Here is an 18619-nt window from a genome sequence, read left to right on the forward strand (position 1 = left end):
CCCCTCCCCACCACCCCCGCGCTGATAATTCTAATTGCGTTCGTCTGCGAGCAACAGACGTTTTCGGGCGGGCTGTTTCTGTTTGATCGTTCGATGGGATACGTACGGTTTAGAAGGGTTGTATTGCAGGGTCGTATGAAACAGTGAAATAATAGTGATTAAATAGTAATTATGATCAAATTGGCTGCATTTTTGTGTTGCATTTTCCATCTGTTACTTTGTTATTTGTTTGACACTTTGTTCTTACTTTTCCGTGCGATGTTTATCGCTTTCTATTTTTTATATCTTTTATTTTTCTATATTTTTAATTTTCATGTTTTTATTTTTCAATATTTTTATTTTTCCATATTTTTAATTTTTCAGTATTTCTATTCTTTTATATTTTTATTTTTCAATATTTTTATTCTTCTGTATTTCAAATTTTCTACTTTCCTATACTTCTATTTTTCTGTGTCTATTTTTCTAAATTTCTATATTTTTCCATATTTTTCTGTATTTTTCTATTTGTTTATTTGTCTATTTTTTCTATTTCCTCCATTTTCTATTTTTCTACATTTCTAGTCGTTTTCTGTCACTCCACGAGAGGATTAATATTTTATATAAATACCTTTAAATATCTCTTAACCTACAAGCAACGCTTTCGTTAAAAAACGTCGCTTTATTAAGTCGTTATTAACGTCTTATTCAACGCTCAGGAAATTCTTATAAAGGATTCTTCTTCATCTCGTCTCAGCGATAGTGTCACCGCGTTCAGAGTGCTCCCACCGAAAGGGTAAAATCCGAACGTACCGATTCGCTATTAAAGTCGGTAGCCGGTTTCCTTCACGCGACGCCGTTTACACGATCTCTGTGGAAAAAGCTCGCGCGAACGCGGCAATTACCGAAAATCACCGGGGAGGGCTCTATGCCTATCGCCGAGGACTCGCGCGCGCGGGGGTGGTCGCGCGTTACGACCGAAAATGATTGTCCGTAGTTTCCCGCTGCAGTGAACATCGACGCCGAACGTTTACTAATTCAATGTTATTTCATCGATCGCGAGAGCTTGCGGAAAGTTTCCGAGATTGAATTTTTCTCGGACGTACTCGGGTCGCGTGATCTTTGTTTCGCTGGCTGACGGTGAAACTTTCTTCAACCTTATATTAATTTTATCGAGTTCCCTGGAGTCGATAGGTCTATGTTGTACTATTTAGTTTTGTTTTCTAGGGAAGGTGGTATTTTATTTATTTAATTTTCTAGCAGTTTGGTGCGTGTTCCGATTTCGTTCCGATCTTCCGTCTGGTTCAAATAGAATTATTTTACGTTCAGTATTCGTAATACAATATACTTAAAAAATCATGTTGAAAACTGACGACAATTATTAACACTGTTATTCGAACAATTAACTGTAATCTCTATTCGAATAATTTCTCACTAACCGATCGAATAATTTTACAATCCCGATCTAATAATTTTACAATCCCCGATTAAATAATTTTACAATCCCCGATTGAATAATTTTACGATCCATAACCAAATAATTTTATAATTCCTGACCAAATAATTTTACAATCACTGACCAAATAATTTTACAATCTCTAACCGAATAATTTTACAATCCCTGATTGAATAATGTTACAATCCCCGGACCAAACACTATTACGATCCCTAATCGAATAATTTATTCGAATCCAGGCCGAATAGATTAATAAATAAACCGTAATACAGAACAACCGGATAAAATAATTGGCCGAGCAATGAATTATCGTTCGACTGAAATATTCGAACGAATTCATCCGTGCGATTATCTTAGCTGAATCGTTTAAACGTAACAATTTTAACAACGTCGACAAACGTAAAAAAAATACACCCGTTGGATGCTTTCAATCCGTTTTCAAAAATGCATATTCCGAGGGATGTTCCGCGCGCTATCGATCAGCGAATAATGGAACCGATTTACGTGGGAGCTTCTATTTCATTACGGGAATGTAACGGCTCATGACTGATGCAGCTTGCTTTTAAAATTCTTTTGAAAAATTGACGGGAACATCCGACTTACGTTGAAGTTAACGATGAAAAATTCAGAATCTCCCGGTTCTTCGGCAACGAATCCGTGCGGCGCTCTTTTTACCGTCGCGGATTTCCCGTCGCGGCTCGACGGGTTTTCGCGATCGACCGCGCGCGGCAGTAGCTACCAACCAAGCGACTTTCTCTACTTTATCGACGGATCTATAGCTCGATCTTGATCTATCCTGTGTATACAGGAGTCCCGCGACCCTTCGCATATTCATAGAATAAAAGAAATTTAAATTAAATTCGAAAATACACCTCTAAATTAAATTTAAATTAAATTCGAAGTTACCTTTAAATTAAAATTAAATTCGAAGTTACCTTTAAATTAAAATTAAATTCGAAGTTAGCTTTAAATTAAAATTAAATTCAATTCGAAAATACCTTTAAATTAAAATTAATTTTGTATGGTTACATATTTATTTAGATTGATTCGGAAACGTATAATTCGATCTTTCCATACACGATTAGTGTTTCATAGAATCGTGAGGGTATAGTCATTCGAAGCACGTGTCAGTGTAACACTATTTTCGGCGTTGTGGACTCTAATTTCAGTCGCCAAGGCTATCGATCTTGTCGTTGAGGTCCGAAACGAGCGAATCGTTTTAATTTGCTTCACTAATGTTTCTGTGTCGTGTCTCAGACTTTTGAAGTATAGTAAGTGTTGCATACACTATAGTCGAAGGTAGTCTGTAGTCGATTAAGTTAAATAGGTAATTAATCACTTCGCTGATTATAATGGTTCGTGTCATTTTAATAAGAATATTGCTACGTTATTTATTTAAATTTAAAAGAGACGCGAATTGTGGACTGAAATTTTGAAGTAAATGTAGTGAAGTATTTAAGTGGATCTAGAATTATTTTTACAATGATTCTTTGTAATGACGTGAGACACTTTCTGCTCATTCAATAAAACTAAGAATATAGACAATAAAGTCAAAACCAAGAGAATTAGGAAATTCTCAGGAATTTTTCGGAGATCGTTGGGAATGTTTCACGAAAGCACAGGTAGGTGATAGAAAACTTTTATTAACAATTAAGATAACGGATGACTATGCTACATACTGATTTAAGCTCGACGGTAAAGCACAGGCCGCCGGGAAGCAGCGCCGTTCGCGCGAACGTTCCTCGCGAACCGCGTTCTCTTCCGCTCTGAGCGGCCAGGTAATTTTGTACAAGGGTCGCGCGCGCGCGGGCGCGGGCGGGGCGAGGCGAGGCGCAGCTTCGTGGTTCTCCTCCGTGGCACCGCGGAGATGTTAACCTTCTCCCAGGAGAAACGACCAGCATCATCTCCTCTCAGTTCGTGATCTTCGCGGGGACCTCGAAGCAGGTAATGTGGCGGTCACCGTCCTTCAGCGCGTAATGTATCGTCAAGGAGATCTGTGGAAGAAGATCGGCGCTGATGTCACAACGATCGTTCATGTATGGTTTTTATTCCGGTGGAACGGACGCCGTGGTTCGAAGAAACGAACGCGAGTTACGAAATCCGCCGACGATACAGCCAATTTCTGCTGACCCGGCGATTGCGACACTATTTGATCCAGCTACTGCCTTCGATAAACTTTCGGTTATCGTGGCGATAAAACGGCGCGCTTCCTGCCGAAAAACGCGTGGCACGGATGCCACGCGCCGATTTTTTTAGACTGTTGTCGATCCCGGAATTCTTTCGAAAGATTTCTGTAGCGTGGTTTTTGATCACTGTACTTGCGAAATAGTTAGAAATATCGCGGCTCGGTTTCGCGTTGACTCGTTTGCTATATTATACGAAATGGAATTTGTTTATTTAGCAGGCTATAGTAAAGCTGTCAAGATTTATAAAAAATTGTTATATCTTATAGAGTCTGAGGAATTTTGGTAGATTTTTGCAATGATAAATTAGCTTTGATTTTGATTGATAATTGAAAAAATTGTGTAGTAAAATGGAAAAGTATTAATTTGGTTTAAGTGGATGAATTTAAACAAGCAACGTAAAACACGAGAGATTGTGACAATGAAAAATGAGAATCACTATGTCAACGTAAAATGAATTTAAAAGCGAGCTAGCAGGAAGAATAATTTACTATTCGACTGCCATATCAACCACGTCACTTCCATTACAAAATTATTAATTCATATTTCAAAACTAATATTTCTACTAAATTATTATAACATCGAAATTGTAATTCTATCCATAAAACATAAAATTTTGAAAATACCTCTGCTAACTATTATAGTTAAGTAAAATAATTATATAAAATATATCTCTGCTAATTTATTACAGTTTCCCAATTTTATTGGGATTTGTAAAACTTTTTCAGGGATTTCTAAAATTCAATTAAAATTTGGAAAATATATCACAAGTATTTCAATTTTAATTCCATTCAATTTAATATTTTAATTTAATGCAATTTTTCGAAATGGCTGACGTGGCAGTCAAATTACGGCGAAAAGTAGAACGTGCAACTTTACGGTAAAAAGTGGAACGTGCGACTTTATGGGAAAAAGTGGAACGTGCGACTTCATGGGGTGGTTCTCACCGTGGGGTAGATTGGTAGGATAGCGAACTCGCGCTTGTAAATGTACTCGGTGCCCTGCTTGAGCGAGCACGAGGCCGGCGTGCCGTCGACGTTGAAGATGCTCTCGCAGGCGCTGGTTCCGTCGACGCCGACGAATGGCAACGGCACGGACAACACCATGGCGAAGACGGAGTTGGTTACGCCGTTGGTGTCCTCCTTGGCCACGAACTTCTGCTCCACCGACGCCCTGGTCCCGCGTTTCAGCTTGCACGGCGGCTTGTCGCAGCCGGATATCTTAACCTGATTCGTATCCGTGAACGGCGCTCCTGCAAAAAATATCGACGATCATCGGTCGCTTCTTCGAAACGCTATCTTACGCCGAGAGAGATAATCCAACGTTTCCGCGAATTGCTTTTTCTCTATTTTATGTGCCACGTTTTACTATATTTTGCTTATAATTACTAATATTTTGTGTACGTTGCATTTTAATATTTTGTGTATGTTGCATTTTAATATTTTGTGTATGTTGCATTTTACCATTTTGTGTATGTTGCATTTCACTATTTTGTGTATGTTGCATTTTAATATCTTGCCCACGTTATTATTTTGTTTAATATTATCGATTATTTTTATTAGTCTGTCTTTGAGTAAACGAGACAGATTTTTCAATCATTTATAACAAGATTGGATATATCAAGTATGTCGTGTTCAAGCTTTATATCAATTTAGAGATATTTTTACATAGTTTTCAATTTGATAAAATTATTTAAAAAAGAAATGAATTTTCTACTTTTTCAATAAAGTAGATTGACGATTTTTATTTTACATAAAGATTTGTAGTTTAATTATTAACCGGAGTCGTCCGTATAAATGCAACCCAAACGATATAAATCAATAAAGAACATCAAAATAACCTAACCAATTGGCTGTTTTCGACGACTATACTCGCCATAACGCCATTTCTTCGCCATGAGCATGCTCGTCGAAAACAAGTGACTAGTTCAGAGGTTAATCGTCATAGATTCTTTGGCAACAGATAAAGAGGCGCTTCTTTCTACGAATTTCTTTAAATTGTTCCGAAAAATTAAATCTATTAAATTCTCTGTAAAATTGAACATTTATAAAAATTATAGCAATGATTTATGCGTCTATTCTTCGACTGAAAGCGACTACGATCCGTCAATAATTATTATGCCATGTTAAATAGAATTTCGAAAATATAATCGACATAATACAACCTAACTTCTCAAGCTTAATTCGATTAATATAACAAATATAATAGTTTAATTTAACGCAACTTCTCGGCGACTGAGAGCGACTGCGATCCGTCAATAATTGTCGTGCCAGGTTAGGTCAAAGAGAAAGAGAGAGAGAGAAAGAGAGGGGACAACGACCGACTCATTGGCGTACTTTCGCTATTAATAACTCTAAAAACGAAGTCGAAAGTGCAACGTTTTTTTTTACGGCGGCCTCGCTCGGCGCTCTCCTTACATTGTCACGAAGAATCAGCCCTTGGATCTGTTGCCACCTGTTGCCGAACACCCTGTATACGGCACGCGTTCCATAATTGGGCTCGCTTTCAACGTATCGCCGCGAGATCGATCCTAATTTATCTTTGATGGATCGCCGTTTAACGCACGCGCGCGCGCGCTCGCGCACACAGAGATTGCCACGCTCGTTTTAAATATCATTCGACGTTGTTTAATATTTCGGTGTAAATGTGTAAACGGCCGATCCGCGCTTCTCAGAACAACGATCGCTAATTGAGAATTTCATTATTGCAGGAAAACTCCGTGCGAACGGTTAATTACTCGCGACGAGGGACATTGTTTGTTCAGACTCGGTTTATTCGATTCTACTTTATTGGGTATTTAATAGCTAGATTTGTTGATTTTGTGCTTTTCTAACAAAACTGAGCAGGTGAAGTATAATACAAACTAGTCATGGCTGATGATCAATTTTTGAGTTGTGTTAGGTTATGTTATTTTTATACTGTTTAGATATTATTTTTATGCCATTTATATATTAGTTTTTAAGATCCACAGTTTATTAATAATAAGGTTTCACTTGGTTTAGTTAGTGGTCTGTGGATTTTTATGCAAAATAAAAATTGCCGTATCGATTGCAAAAAAAAGAGGTTAAATATCAAGTATATCCTTTCTTGGATCACTTCGATGAATTAAAAATAACAGATTGACATTTTGAGGCCCCCTAAAATAGTATAAAAATTGAAGGAGATTTAAAATGTCAATCTATTATTTCTGATCCAATAAAATGATCAATAAATGAACTTTCCGACTTCAAAAATCCGTCATTTATTCAACAAAACTCTACAATTAAATACTCCACTAAAACAAATTCGTCATTTCACGATCATCGCCGTGACGCGCGTGTTTCCGTAAAATCATCGCAGCGATGTTTACGTAATAAAAAAGTCAGCTAATAACCCTCCAACTCTATATACCCAGCTTTATTCGCAAATCGTTCAAAAGAGCCTCGTCGTCGCGACGATGCCCGTCAGCATCGTCTCTAATAACACGTAATTATCGAAAGAGAGAGAGAGAGACAGATACAATTAAACCGAAGACGCTTCTATCCTTGGTCGACGAAGAAGCTTTCGTTATCCGCTGTCCACCGTTTAACTCTTTGCGGCACGGTGAGACTAAAACTGTCATACCTTTTTTATGTATTTCACGGCATTGCAGTAACAAAAAGAAAACAATTTTTCTTTATTGTTCACGGTGGGACTGTTTGAGCCGCAATAACAACAAATTAAATTAACTATCACTATTCTGTTACGTTTTTATGTTATACCTTTGTTAATAAAAACATAGCAATTTCGTTTCATTGAAAATAAAAATAAAATAAAATCTGTTTCAATTTCCGATGAAATCACCTGCGCAACGCGGGTCTATTTTTGAAATCCTGTGCCGCGAAGAGTTGCTGGAAACCGCGTCGCGGAGTCGCGGATCGCGAGTCGCGATAAGTGAAATCGTTTCCTGCGGATCTCGGCTTGGCTCTCGTCGTCGCTCGTTGTTTTATAGCGAACCTGTACGTACGCGTCCACGGATCGGAGAGAACGTACATATTTTTTTATTCTGTTACGATGCGCCGGTGCTCGACGCGGCGCGCCGCGACGGGTCGAAGGTTGTTCCGCCTCCTCGGCTCTCCGCAGCCTCCATTCAACGACGGTCGAAAGTGAGACATTAGGCCTCGGTCTACGCTCCGGCGAGACTCGCGTGCCGTTTTATATTAACTAGCAATTAATAAACATTCGCGCGACCGCGACGGCGATTGCCGTGCCATTGCTTAGACGTTGCTTGGATTGTGGTTAGGTATTGCTTGAGTATTGCTTAGGTATTGGTTAGGTTTTGCTTTGGTATTGTCTTAGATATTGTCTTAGGTATTGCTTGAATATTGCTTCAGCATTGTTTAATTAATAGAGAATTGTTTAGTTAATAGAATTGCTCGAGCGTTGCTTGAGCATTGCTTCGACGTTGTTTTAGGCATTGCTTAAACATTGCTTAGACATTGCTTGAATATTGCTTGAGCATTGCTTAGTTGCTTAAGTATTGCTTTAGCGTTGTTTGGGTATTGCTTCGACATTGTCACTACCGTCACCGACGCGTTCAAAATTCGCGGCCATTGCTCCAAAGGTAAAAACGCTCTTTCCAACCATCATCTCGAAAAAACAATCATTTCTATAAACATCGTATCAATAAACATCATCCCTCTTTACACCCCACATGAATAATATAAAAATCGCCACTCTTCCAAAAGCAATACCCCAATCATTATCTCAAACGCGAGACAGTCACTGTCAGCTTTCTTTTCCGCGTCGAAACCCTAACAATTACTATCTTCCCGCGTTTCCATGGAATCCGCACGGCGGTTTAACGAGAGTTCGTCACGAGAATAGAAATGTTTAATATTGTTGTACGCACCACTTCCGCACTCGAATACTTGCGTGGCGGTTGCCACCGCGACCAGAACCGCGAAAACGAGTATCGTTCCCCTCAGCATGACGGCTATTCGGTGAAAGTTTAGCGACTGCGGCTGTTGTCTTGTCCGTCCCTCTCGGAGATGATTCTGTCTGTGCGCGATCACAGCTTCAACCGGCGCTTGTCCTCGCACGCTCCAATCAGCTCCAAACCGGACTCTCGACTGCGAGCCGCCGCGGGATGCAACGTTATGGCTGGCCATTCGTCAAAGTTCGCTTTAAATGGAGCCCCTGCCAAGGCGAGAGTGAAAGAGAGAGAGAGAGAGAAAGAGAGGGTACCGAGGGTGGGGATGAGGGGCAAACGCCGATACACGGTGGTAGGGATTCTGTAAATTCATAAAACATACAACGCCGCACGTGCCCGACGATTTTTCTATACGATATTAATTCGCGGATCCGCGCGAAGGATTGGAACGTTTGCGGCATTTCGAGAGCGACGCGTTCTGTGTCGCGTTGAGAAGGGGTTCGGCGTTGATCGATGTCGAATTAAATAGTTTTTGGTATAATGTTTTATTGTACTAACGACTGTTTGTTTGTCGAAGGCGTAATTAATCGGTCTGAGTGATTAATCACAATCTTTTAGTATATAGTTTATTATATTATAACAATAGTTTTAGACTGTACGTTGGAAGATAGAATAAAGAGAGATTTATTATTTCAAATAAATTAATTAACTGACATTTTTAGAAGAAATCTTTCTATACATTTCTTTATATTTTTTCAAATAATCGCACAATCTCTCCCCGGATAATTAATCCAAATGAACAGTCACAATAATGTACCCGAAACAATAAATCCAACAATTTATCCAAACATCAAATAACTCGAATAAAATTACATAAATATTTATTCTAAATAATTCGAACAATGCCAAACCAAGACCCTAATCGCGGTGTATCCTACACGGTGTACTAGAACTTATTAGGTGAGAATCGAAGCCAATACCTTAATGGAAACCGACCATTCGGAAAGAAAAGCGCAGGTGTAGATCGTGTAGACCGTCGCGTCGGTCCGCTAACGTTATCGAGAGCCCCGCCGCCGCGAGCGGAAAGTTCGCTCGAATTCCGTCGATCTAATCTCGAAGACACCCCCTTGAACCAGACACACACGCGCGCGAGACGCTTCTCTCCTTCTCGCCTCTGTTTGACACGCATCGATTATCGGAAGTGCGCTCGCACCCGTATTTTTCGCAAAGCCGGTGCGCCAGCACTCGCGGAATCGCGTGCAAACGCGATAAAGTTCTATCGGTCGTTGTTAATGGATCGCACGCACCAGGAAGAGCGGCCGAAGTAATCTTCGATTCGGTGGCCGAGGTCGCGCGGAAGCAAGGGTCCGTCTCCTCGATTCCAATTACGATTGTTTTAATTTCGATGCTCGAGGCGGCGGCGGCCGCGGCTCGCGTGTCCGAGCGGAAATGAAACGGACCGCGCCGCGGCCGCCCTCGCGGAACAAAGCCCAGGAAATTAACAACGCTATCATCTCTCGCGTCTCCGGCCATCCCGCAAACGAACTTTCTCTACGTTTTATTTCTCTTCTTTTTTTCTTTTTGTTCTCTATTGTGGCTACCATTGTCGAACGCCTATTCCGTTGTTTCGATAACCGGCGCTCGATCGAGACCGTTCCGCCACCTTTGACCCGGTTCCCAGAGAAAGTTTCAGGTTTTAGGCTCGCGGGATCGCGCGCGAATTCGTCCCGCGTAGGAAAGTGGAAGAGGAATCCGTCGAACGCGAATCCGTCGAACGCGAATCCGTCGAACTCGAATCCGTCGAACGCGAAGAGGAAACAATGCCGCGGCGGAAGCGCAGCCACGGAAACGCGCCGCGATTCTTGCGACACTTTTTTCGATCGAAGGTTTTTCGCGGACGTTCTCAAAGGCGATGGCTATAGCCTTTTATCTGCTCCGGTTAGCGGTGGATATTAGTCCGTATATTGATGAGCGCAAATTCATGCCAACTCCTGCGTTGATATCGCTATATCGCTATATTTATTTATACTTACTTTTATCAAGTCATTTTCTATTTAGTTTCTTCTATATTTTTTCAATAACTATATTAAATATACTATTACATGTTAAATAATAAAAATGATACTTTCAATGTCTTATTCACAGCTTTAACTTCCTCACAATTATTTCTATTTGTTTATTACTCCAAGTTAATGTACCATAAATATATTATTTCTAATAAATTACATCTAATAAATATATAATAAATTATTTCTATTTGCTTATAATCGTTCGCTCCCAGGTTCAAGTACTATAAATAAATTATTTCCAATAAATATATAACAAATATATTATAGTATATAACAATAATGATTATAGTATGTATTAAAGTCACATAAATAAACGAGCAAATAAATTCCAGTCACATTGAACGAATGTCAGCCACTACACGGCATCGTATGGAAGACAACAACAGGACATCGATACGATTATTTGCGATATGAATCATGCTGGTTCCGCGCACGGTGAGCGAGCAAACCAAAGCTCGTCGTCATCCCAAAAGTAATTATGCCTCCCCCCTCGCGCTATCGTTTCCCCGGGAACGGTAAATACATGCACGACCTTCGTTCCGCTAGAGCCACGCTAAACAGAGTTACGAAATTTCTCTGAAATCACATAACCGTGACTACGGATATAAACACACAGAGAGGTAAGGTACGCGAGCCGAGGAGGAGGGGGACCCCCGACAACGCGACACACAGCCTAACTTGTGCCGGCAACGTTATTGTTTAGGCTACCCGCCGGATCGTTCCAAAGGTGGTGCTTCTTATCTATCCAGCCGCGCATATTAGGTCGTTATCTTGTCCCCGGTCATTCGTTACGCTTCCAGCCTATTGTTTGCTGTCAATTCCGCCATGATACCGTGATTATCAATTCTACGATATTTACGAGCGAATCGCTTATTTCTCGGCACAATAAACAATATAGGGAATCTGTATTGATCCTTTGTATACGAAGCCATTTTAATTCGAAATAGTTTGTTATTTATTGTACCGTGATTTATAGTAATTTTTACATCTATTTTGTATTATTTATCGCATTTTGTTCATATAATATAATAGTAATATAAAACTTGTTTTAGAACGTGATATAAGAATTTTATACGTTATAATTATAATAATAATATAAAGTTTATTTTAGAATATAATATAACAATTATAGTAATGCCTCAGAGTCACCGATTACCAAAAATGAATATTTACACGATTTTATAGTATATCACAATTAGCCAATATTGCCATAAACAATAATCAATCCACAGACTATTTAACAACATTCCCAAAATGACGACAACATTTTTATAGCAAATATCCGACAACAGTCGGCACAATGTCGTTCGCTTTGAAGCGCGAGGCGCCGTCGAACGACGGAGAAAGTTTTTCCGCGGCGTGCACGCGAATTCGCGTAAAAAGATTCGCAGGGGCGGCCGATACAATTTCATGGAATGCGGAACGTGATCGACGATGAACGGACCCCGGGGACGCGCGTATCCAGTCGCGTCGCGTTTCGCGCTTGATAACGGCAGAACAACCACGTGGCCGAGGAACTCGAAACGCGACACATGAAATAAGAAGTCCGGCTGGAATACAAACGAGGGATTGTCAGTGACAGTAACCTTGGCTCGACGGAGAGGAGGCATTCCACCGTCTCTAGTCAATGACGGGCACGCTGGCAGCGTCTCTTTCTCGCTCCTCGGTTTGTTTTTTGTATCATCGATCCCGAGGTCCGAGATCAAAGGGACGGAGAAAATTAAATCAAATCGACGTGGAAGAAACGTTCCGTCGGGGAACACATTCCTCGAGAACAATACTCGCATTTATAAGTGCGCTCGTTGACGGTGGAAAAAGTCGCGCTATAACTTTTTCAAATTGACAAGTAATTTTGATAAGATTCCGATGAAATTTTCAGCTTGCAAGTGGATAATTAATCGCGTTGTATAAATTTTTGTTATGGATAATGTTTCAGGTAAAACTGTTAGTAGTATGAAAGCTTTTTTTACACTTTTTACATTTAAAAATTGGCATTATTTGAAATGGTAAAGGTAATTTTTAATTATTTATAGCTCACTCAATTTTCATTAGAAATTCTGATATAAAGGTTATAGATATTACTTCTTTATCATTTTAAACAATTGCAATCGTAATTGAGTCATCTTAAATACTTAAAAAAAATTCAAATCGTTTAATTTAATTTAAAAAAAAATTATTAATATTTGAAAATTATACTAGGATTCATTTGTTAAAATATTAACTTGAATATAATTTAATAATATAAAATCAACCGAAAATTGTCTTTCGCTATTTTTGCTTTTTATACAATTGAAACATTTTAAACAATTATTATTCCTAGAAGCTGATCAATATTTCATCGTCCATATTTAACGAATAAAAGAGGCAATAAATTTCTCAGAATCGTCGAATTCGTCGTCGAAAACTCGTCCATTTCGTTTCGCAATCGTCGCGCGTTGCGACTTCGCGGTTTTTCGTCGCGGCTGAATTAAACGATCGGCGATCCGTCGCACAAAAATTTAATTGCAGGCCGCCGTTCGTTCGCGGTTGGATCAACAAGTTAATCGAATGATTGCCGACCGGTCCTGGGCCGAATTAAAAATGCGTCGGAGTACGTCGGAGGCAATTTAAGCGCAGCGTCCGCCGAGAGAGTTTGCGCGACGAAAATCCAAGCAGCGACGACGACGTCGACGAGCGCCGCGATCCCAGAGTTCAAGCCCGCGTGTACATAGGAATCAGGGGTCTGACGAACCGTTCTCGGAAACGGCAGAAGAAGAAGTGGAGAGAACGAAAAAAAAAAAGGCGAAGAGAGAAGCGGACCTGATCATGAATATAATTATTCATCCAGCTCACGAAACCGTGGGCACCGCGTTGCCATTCGCCGCGCGTACCGTATCTCTCTCTCGGCGAGAAGTAATTCCGCAGTCGATTTCCTTGACGGTACGCGGCTTCCGCGCCGCGGCCTCCTCTTCGTCTTCGTTCAAACGTAATTACACACGGACGACATCTTGTCCCCGGCACATCGAACGTAGCTGATGCACGAAAAAAAAGAAGAGAGAGAAAAAAACTAGACAAAACGTCGGACACTCCTTCGCGGACACGTGACTGCCGCACGGCTGTTATTCGCTCGCCGTAATTTATCGAGAGTATGCATAATCGTTCGGATACCGTGACTCATGCGATCCAAAGCCGTTGGTTTTTATTTAAACATTAGCGTACGTATTTAAAGCCGAGAAAAATACGCGAGCGAATCGGGCAAATAGGAATTATAAGCGGAATTAGACGAAAGAGTGCAAATGATTCCGAGAATGTCGCCGGTATTAACCCTTTGGTGTCTTATAACTACTCTGAGACAGCGGGACTATTTTTTTTTTTATTTGTAAATGAAGTTGGAAGATTGTCAAAATTGATTTTAATTTCTTGTATGTTATATTTGCATTTCCCCCTATTTTCCACTATCTCTCCCCTTTCAATTTAACAATAATAAATTGCGACCAACGTCACTGTATTTATGTCACAGTACGTTATGTATAATAAATACAACAATTCAATGGCAAAGAGCTAAAAATCTACTGAAAAGATAAAAATAAACAATGACTAAAAGACAAACGTTAGAAATAGTTATTACAAGTAAACAATGAAAACGAGGGAATTATGCATCGGCGAAGTCGTCAATTCGTAGCTATTGCGTGTTACGAAGTTTTTTGCGCGCACAAGGCCCGACTTGTATGATATCGCGGCGGTGGGAGACCACCGTCGAAGAATGCGACGGCAGTGACGAAAGAACTGGATTTCCGCGATGATCGAGCACAGCTTTCGGTTTCGGATCGGCAGAAAATCGGTCGTCGCGCGCGGAGAATGCACAACCGGATCCGGCAAGGTCTCTCTTTCTCCGTGCAGCATCGCCGAAGCCAATTATCTCATCCCGACTAATTAGTACAACGTTCTACGAGTGTAACTCGATTTCAACGGCGATGGCAACTGCGTCTCAATTCCCAGCGAAACTTCAATCTCAATGCACGTCCGGCGAGAAAACGCATATCCGGTAAACAAACGCATGTCCGGCGAAAAAACGCATGTCCGGCAAAAAAACGCATATCCGGTAAGAAAACGCATGTCCGACGAGGAAACGAGTTTCGTGCACGAAATATTCGATAAATATGGCTGCCAATAATTTCTATTAAATCGAAAGAAAATTCGAATCCCCTGTCATCGAAATCTGGGAATGAAAGTAAACGAGAGAATCATCTCATGACACCAATTTAGCTCTGAAAGACGCAGATAGCGCAAAGGGTTAATCGACGCAGTTTTCGCGGACTCATCGGACCAGTCGCGACCGAATTATCGAAAGAACGTCGGAGGCGTGTTTAAACCGCGGCAACGTGTTATTCTCTGATTCTGCCCGCAGATAGGATATCGGTTTCATTACAGTTCAATGGGCTGGCCCTGGTTAATTGTGCCGATCGTTCCGCGAGCAGAGACCACCCACGAACGGCGGTAAAAATCGGTTTAGGTGAAATAGATAACTGCGGCCAGGCGATGAGCCACCACCGTGCCGTCGGTAATCGTTTATTGATTTCCGAATAGGTAAAAGAAACGCGTCATCGATATTATGTTGAAATCCCCTCTGCTGGTACGAATATTTGAGAATAGGATGATGGGTTTCAGACTATAGTAATTTATGGATCAATCTGTTTTATCTACAGTCAGTACCAATAACTCAGAGTAGTTTAATTATTGACTGAGTATAGAAGTAGACTTATCAATTTATTATCATAGGCGATAATGTATTATTATAAGTTTATCATAGTCTTGACATAAACCAGATCAATGATTCATAGATCAAACTGTTTTATCTGCAGCCAGTAACAAAAGCTCGACCAGTTTAATTGTAAACTACAAAGGAATTACAATCACTTGGAATTTGGGCAATGAAAAATGTTTTTCGAGAGATATTGTACGAAAACGTCTCATCCGTTGATGGACGCGTAATTTTAATACTTTTAAATATAAGATAAAATAAATTAAGACGCGTAATTAAAGGTACAAGAATAATATAATATAAAATACTAATCTAGTAACGTAAGAGTTTATAATTAGTTCTAAATAAATTAAGTTTAATGTCCTGAATTGCACTAGCTTCACTTTTGGTCCGCAATAGCTCTTTGATATGTGATTAGTTATTATCATCGAGCTGATGATCTTGAAATATATTTTTAGTCCATTAAATAGAAATTATAGTATTTAAACCCTTGCGTTCCCGTAACAGAGTCTCTAAAGACCTTATCATTTTATGAGCATTTACAAAAATGCTTGTCTTGAAGCATGCGTTAATGAAATATCGGCGTGGGTCGCGAAAGACCCCGTTCGGTGAATTAATGACTTAAAGGTACATAAATTAGAACTACCTTATATTAGAATCCTATTATACATTCGTCCTGATCTGATTGACTATTAGACACGTCGGGTATTACAATTGAGTCCGCATAAGTGCTATTACCATCGGCGATGTTTCTGCTTCGTATGCAATCATCGCGGATCCTTCTCCATAAATAAAACAAGTTTGTGTCTGCTACTCGACCCGTCCACCTATCACTTTTTTCGCTCTTAAATGTTCGCAACGTGGTTTCGTCGATAAACTTCTCAACAATTTCCAGAATCCACGGCTGGATGCTAATTCTTATCACGGGCTGAGAGCTACTCGTGGTTTTTCGCTGAAAAATCTTTGCGAGATCGATCGCATGCACGTAAAACGGATCTAAGCCACACTCTTTGAAACCATCGGATATTATTCCTTTCAGATTCAATTCTCTGTAAACGGTTTCCAAAACAGGAGCAAAATCCTCTTTATTAATACTTGTAATTTCTTTCTCTATGCGATATTGATTTACTTTCTTCTTCCAATGGGATTTCAGTATAGTAAACATATTGACATCCATTGGCCTGAGGAAATGGGCAGTGTTTGGTGGTAATGGTATCAGCACTATCTGATGAAGACTGCAAAATTCACTTAGGGGTTGCGTGAGGTGTGAAGCATGACCATCCAAGAATAATACGACTGGCATTTGGATTTTATTTTGAATTAGCCAGGGCCAAAATTTATTGACAATGTACTCGTAAAAACTAGACGCTGTCAGCCAGCTTCCCTTGGATGTGCTGACGCAAAATCCTTGAGGGATCTTCTCGAAAACAATTCTGGGCACCTTCTTGCAATTGTATACGATCAATGTTGGAGCCAATTGGCCCTCTGCATTAGCGGTGAATAAAACGGTGATATTCTGTTTGTCGTTATCGTTAACAATGTCATCAACATTTTTGAATCCCTTCTTTGCTAGCACTTTCGGATTTAACATTAAAGATGTTCCATCTGTATTAAAAATTCTGCTACTGTCAATGTTCCAAAGGTTTTCTCTTTTTAAATAATCTTCAATGTACTGGAACCATTTTCTAACAAAATCTTCCGATACAAATGTTTTAGACAGTGTGAGTATTGGATATCTTTTAAGGAAATCCTCGAACCATTGATGACTCGGTTGTCCATTGCTAAATTTATTGGGTATGTTGGAATGTTCAATTTGTAATGCCATGCTATTTATCAGATGTTCTTTGACGATCGGATATCCGAGGCGCGACATGTCTATGATCCATTTAAAAATTTTACTTTCCACATCCTCCAAGGTTTCGCACGTATCGTTCTCATCGTACTTTCTCTTCGAAGATACGCTCATTTCCGTGACTGCAAAGAATAATTCAACGCAATTATAATAATAAATCGACAGTTCCCATATAGAATAACTCTTTTTAATAGTGAATATGTACTTACAATTTTATCTCTTTACACAGAAACGAACATAACACTAGTAAAGTCTTGTGTATACAAATACACGCTTTTTGATTTGTTTTGAATAAAAATGAGGTTAGGTTCGATTACGCGGCCTAAAACAAGAGGGCACTGAAATACGGGCATGTTTTAAAATACGATCCTATTTCTGGATTTATGTTAAAAATATAAAACGTTTATTTACTGTTGTTAGTAGTAAATGAAACCTTCTTACAATATAATATGCGATTCGTGCAATGTATATTAGTAATTAATTTGTATAACATTCTCCAGCAAGCGTTAAAATAGTGTAAAAATTAAACTCAGAACTACTGTAGCCTCAATTGTAAAATATCATGGCTTTTCCTGAATTTTATATATTGATAGATGAATGTAATAAAAAATATATAGATAAACAATTTATATTTAAGATATTCATTTTGCTATAGATTTTTAATCCGGAAGCAGCGAAACTGAGACCGTCACAGAATTTGTTCATTTAATTAAATTGTCGGGCAATCTTTTGGTCTCTGTCTCAAATAAATGAATTATTAATATATTATATTATTATGAATATTGCATAGATAATATTCAACAGTCGTAGTAAGAATGAACTGTACAAGATATTCGCTTCTTGCTAAGGTTCCCATTTTTCGTGAACTATAGGACATGCTGGGATGAACTATAGCAATGATATAAAGATACGAAATGGTAACAGAGCTCTAAAAGGGTGAGACAGAAAATCTCATCGTCTATACAAAACCTAAACTGCATATTCTATAACTCGTTTGCACTAATATTTATTTTATTACAAAACACTCAAATCGACAAACTTTATCAACTGACGAGAACCACAGTCTTACTCTCTGCAGGTATCTCTAATTTACCAATTTGAATATGGCCCTCAAGACTGACTTTTTTTTACAAAGCAAATAATTATAATTAGGTAAATAATAATTAATTAGGACCAAAGAGGAACGAATTACTCGCGTCGAATTTATTCCCAATATTTTCAACATAAATTCACAAAAATGCGAGCCTATATTTTTTAAACCTCCAAGATGCTTCTATAATTTCAATAATTAACCCTTTCGGGTCTCTTTTTAACCCTCCGTGGCAAAAGTTATTTTATCTTAACAAATACTCGCAGAAATTCAAAAGATGGTACTGCATGTCTTACATTTAAATCACCCAAAGATTATTTATATTAAAACAAATTTACTTATATTATAATTAATTAATTGT

At 39.1% G+C, this 18619-nt stretch overlaps 2 protein-coding genes across 2 annotated transcripts; both read right to left on the reverse strand.

The window, feature by feature from the left end:
- Positions 1-3055: 3055 nt before the first annotated feature.
- Npc2b (Niemann-Pick type C-2b) lies at positions 3056-8758 on the reverse strand. The gene is made up of 3 exons (XM_078178580.1): positions 8486-8758; positions 4563-4867; positions 3056-3426 (listed from the first exon to the last, which is right to left on the reverse strand). The coding sequence occupies exons 1-3, from the start codon at positions 8742-8744 to the stop codon at positions 3343-3345; spliced, it is 648 nt and encodes a 215-aa protein (XP_078034706.1). The 5' UTR covers positions 8745-8758; the 3' UTR covers positions 3056-3342.
- A 6306-nt stretch (positions 8759-15064) lies between these two features.
- LOC144468631 (uncharacterized) lies at positions 15065-17473 on the reverse strand. The gene is made up of 2 exons (XM_078178244.1): positions 17378-17473; positions 15065-17290 (listed from the first exon to the last, which is right to left on the reverse strand). Exon 2 carries the CDS (start codon positions 17280-17282, stop codon positions 15969-15971), a length of 1314 nt encoding a protein of 437 aa, XP_078034370.1. The 5' UTR covers positions 17283-17290; positions 17378-17473; the 3' UTR covers positions 15065-15968.
- Between the last annotated feature and the right edge of the window lie 1146 nt (positions 17474-18619).

The sequence above is a fragment of the Augochlora pura genome, chromosome 4, assembly GCF_028453695.1.
Source record: "Augochlora pura isolate Apur16 chromosome 4, APUR_v2.2.1, whole genome shotgun sequence".
Classification (NCBI taxonomy): domain Eukaryota; kingdom Metazoa; phylum Arthropoda; class Insecta; order Hymenoptera; family Halictidae; genus Augochlora; species Augochlora pura.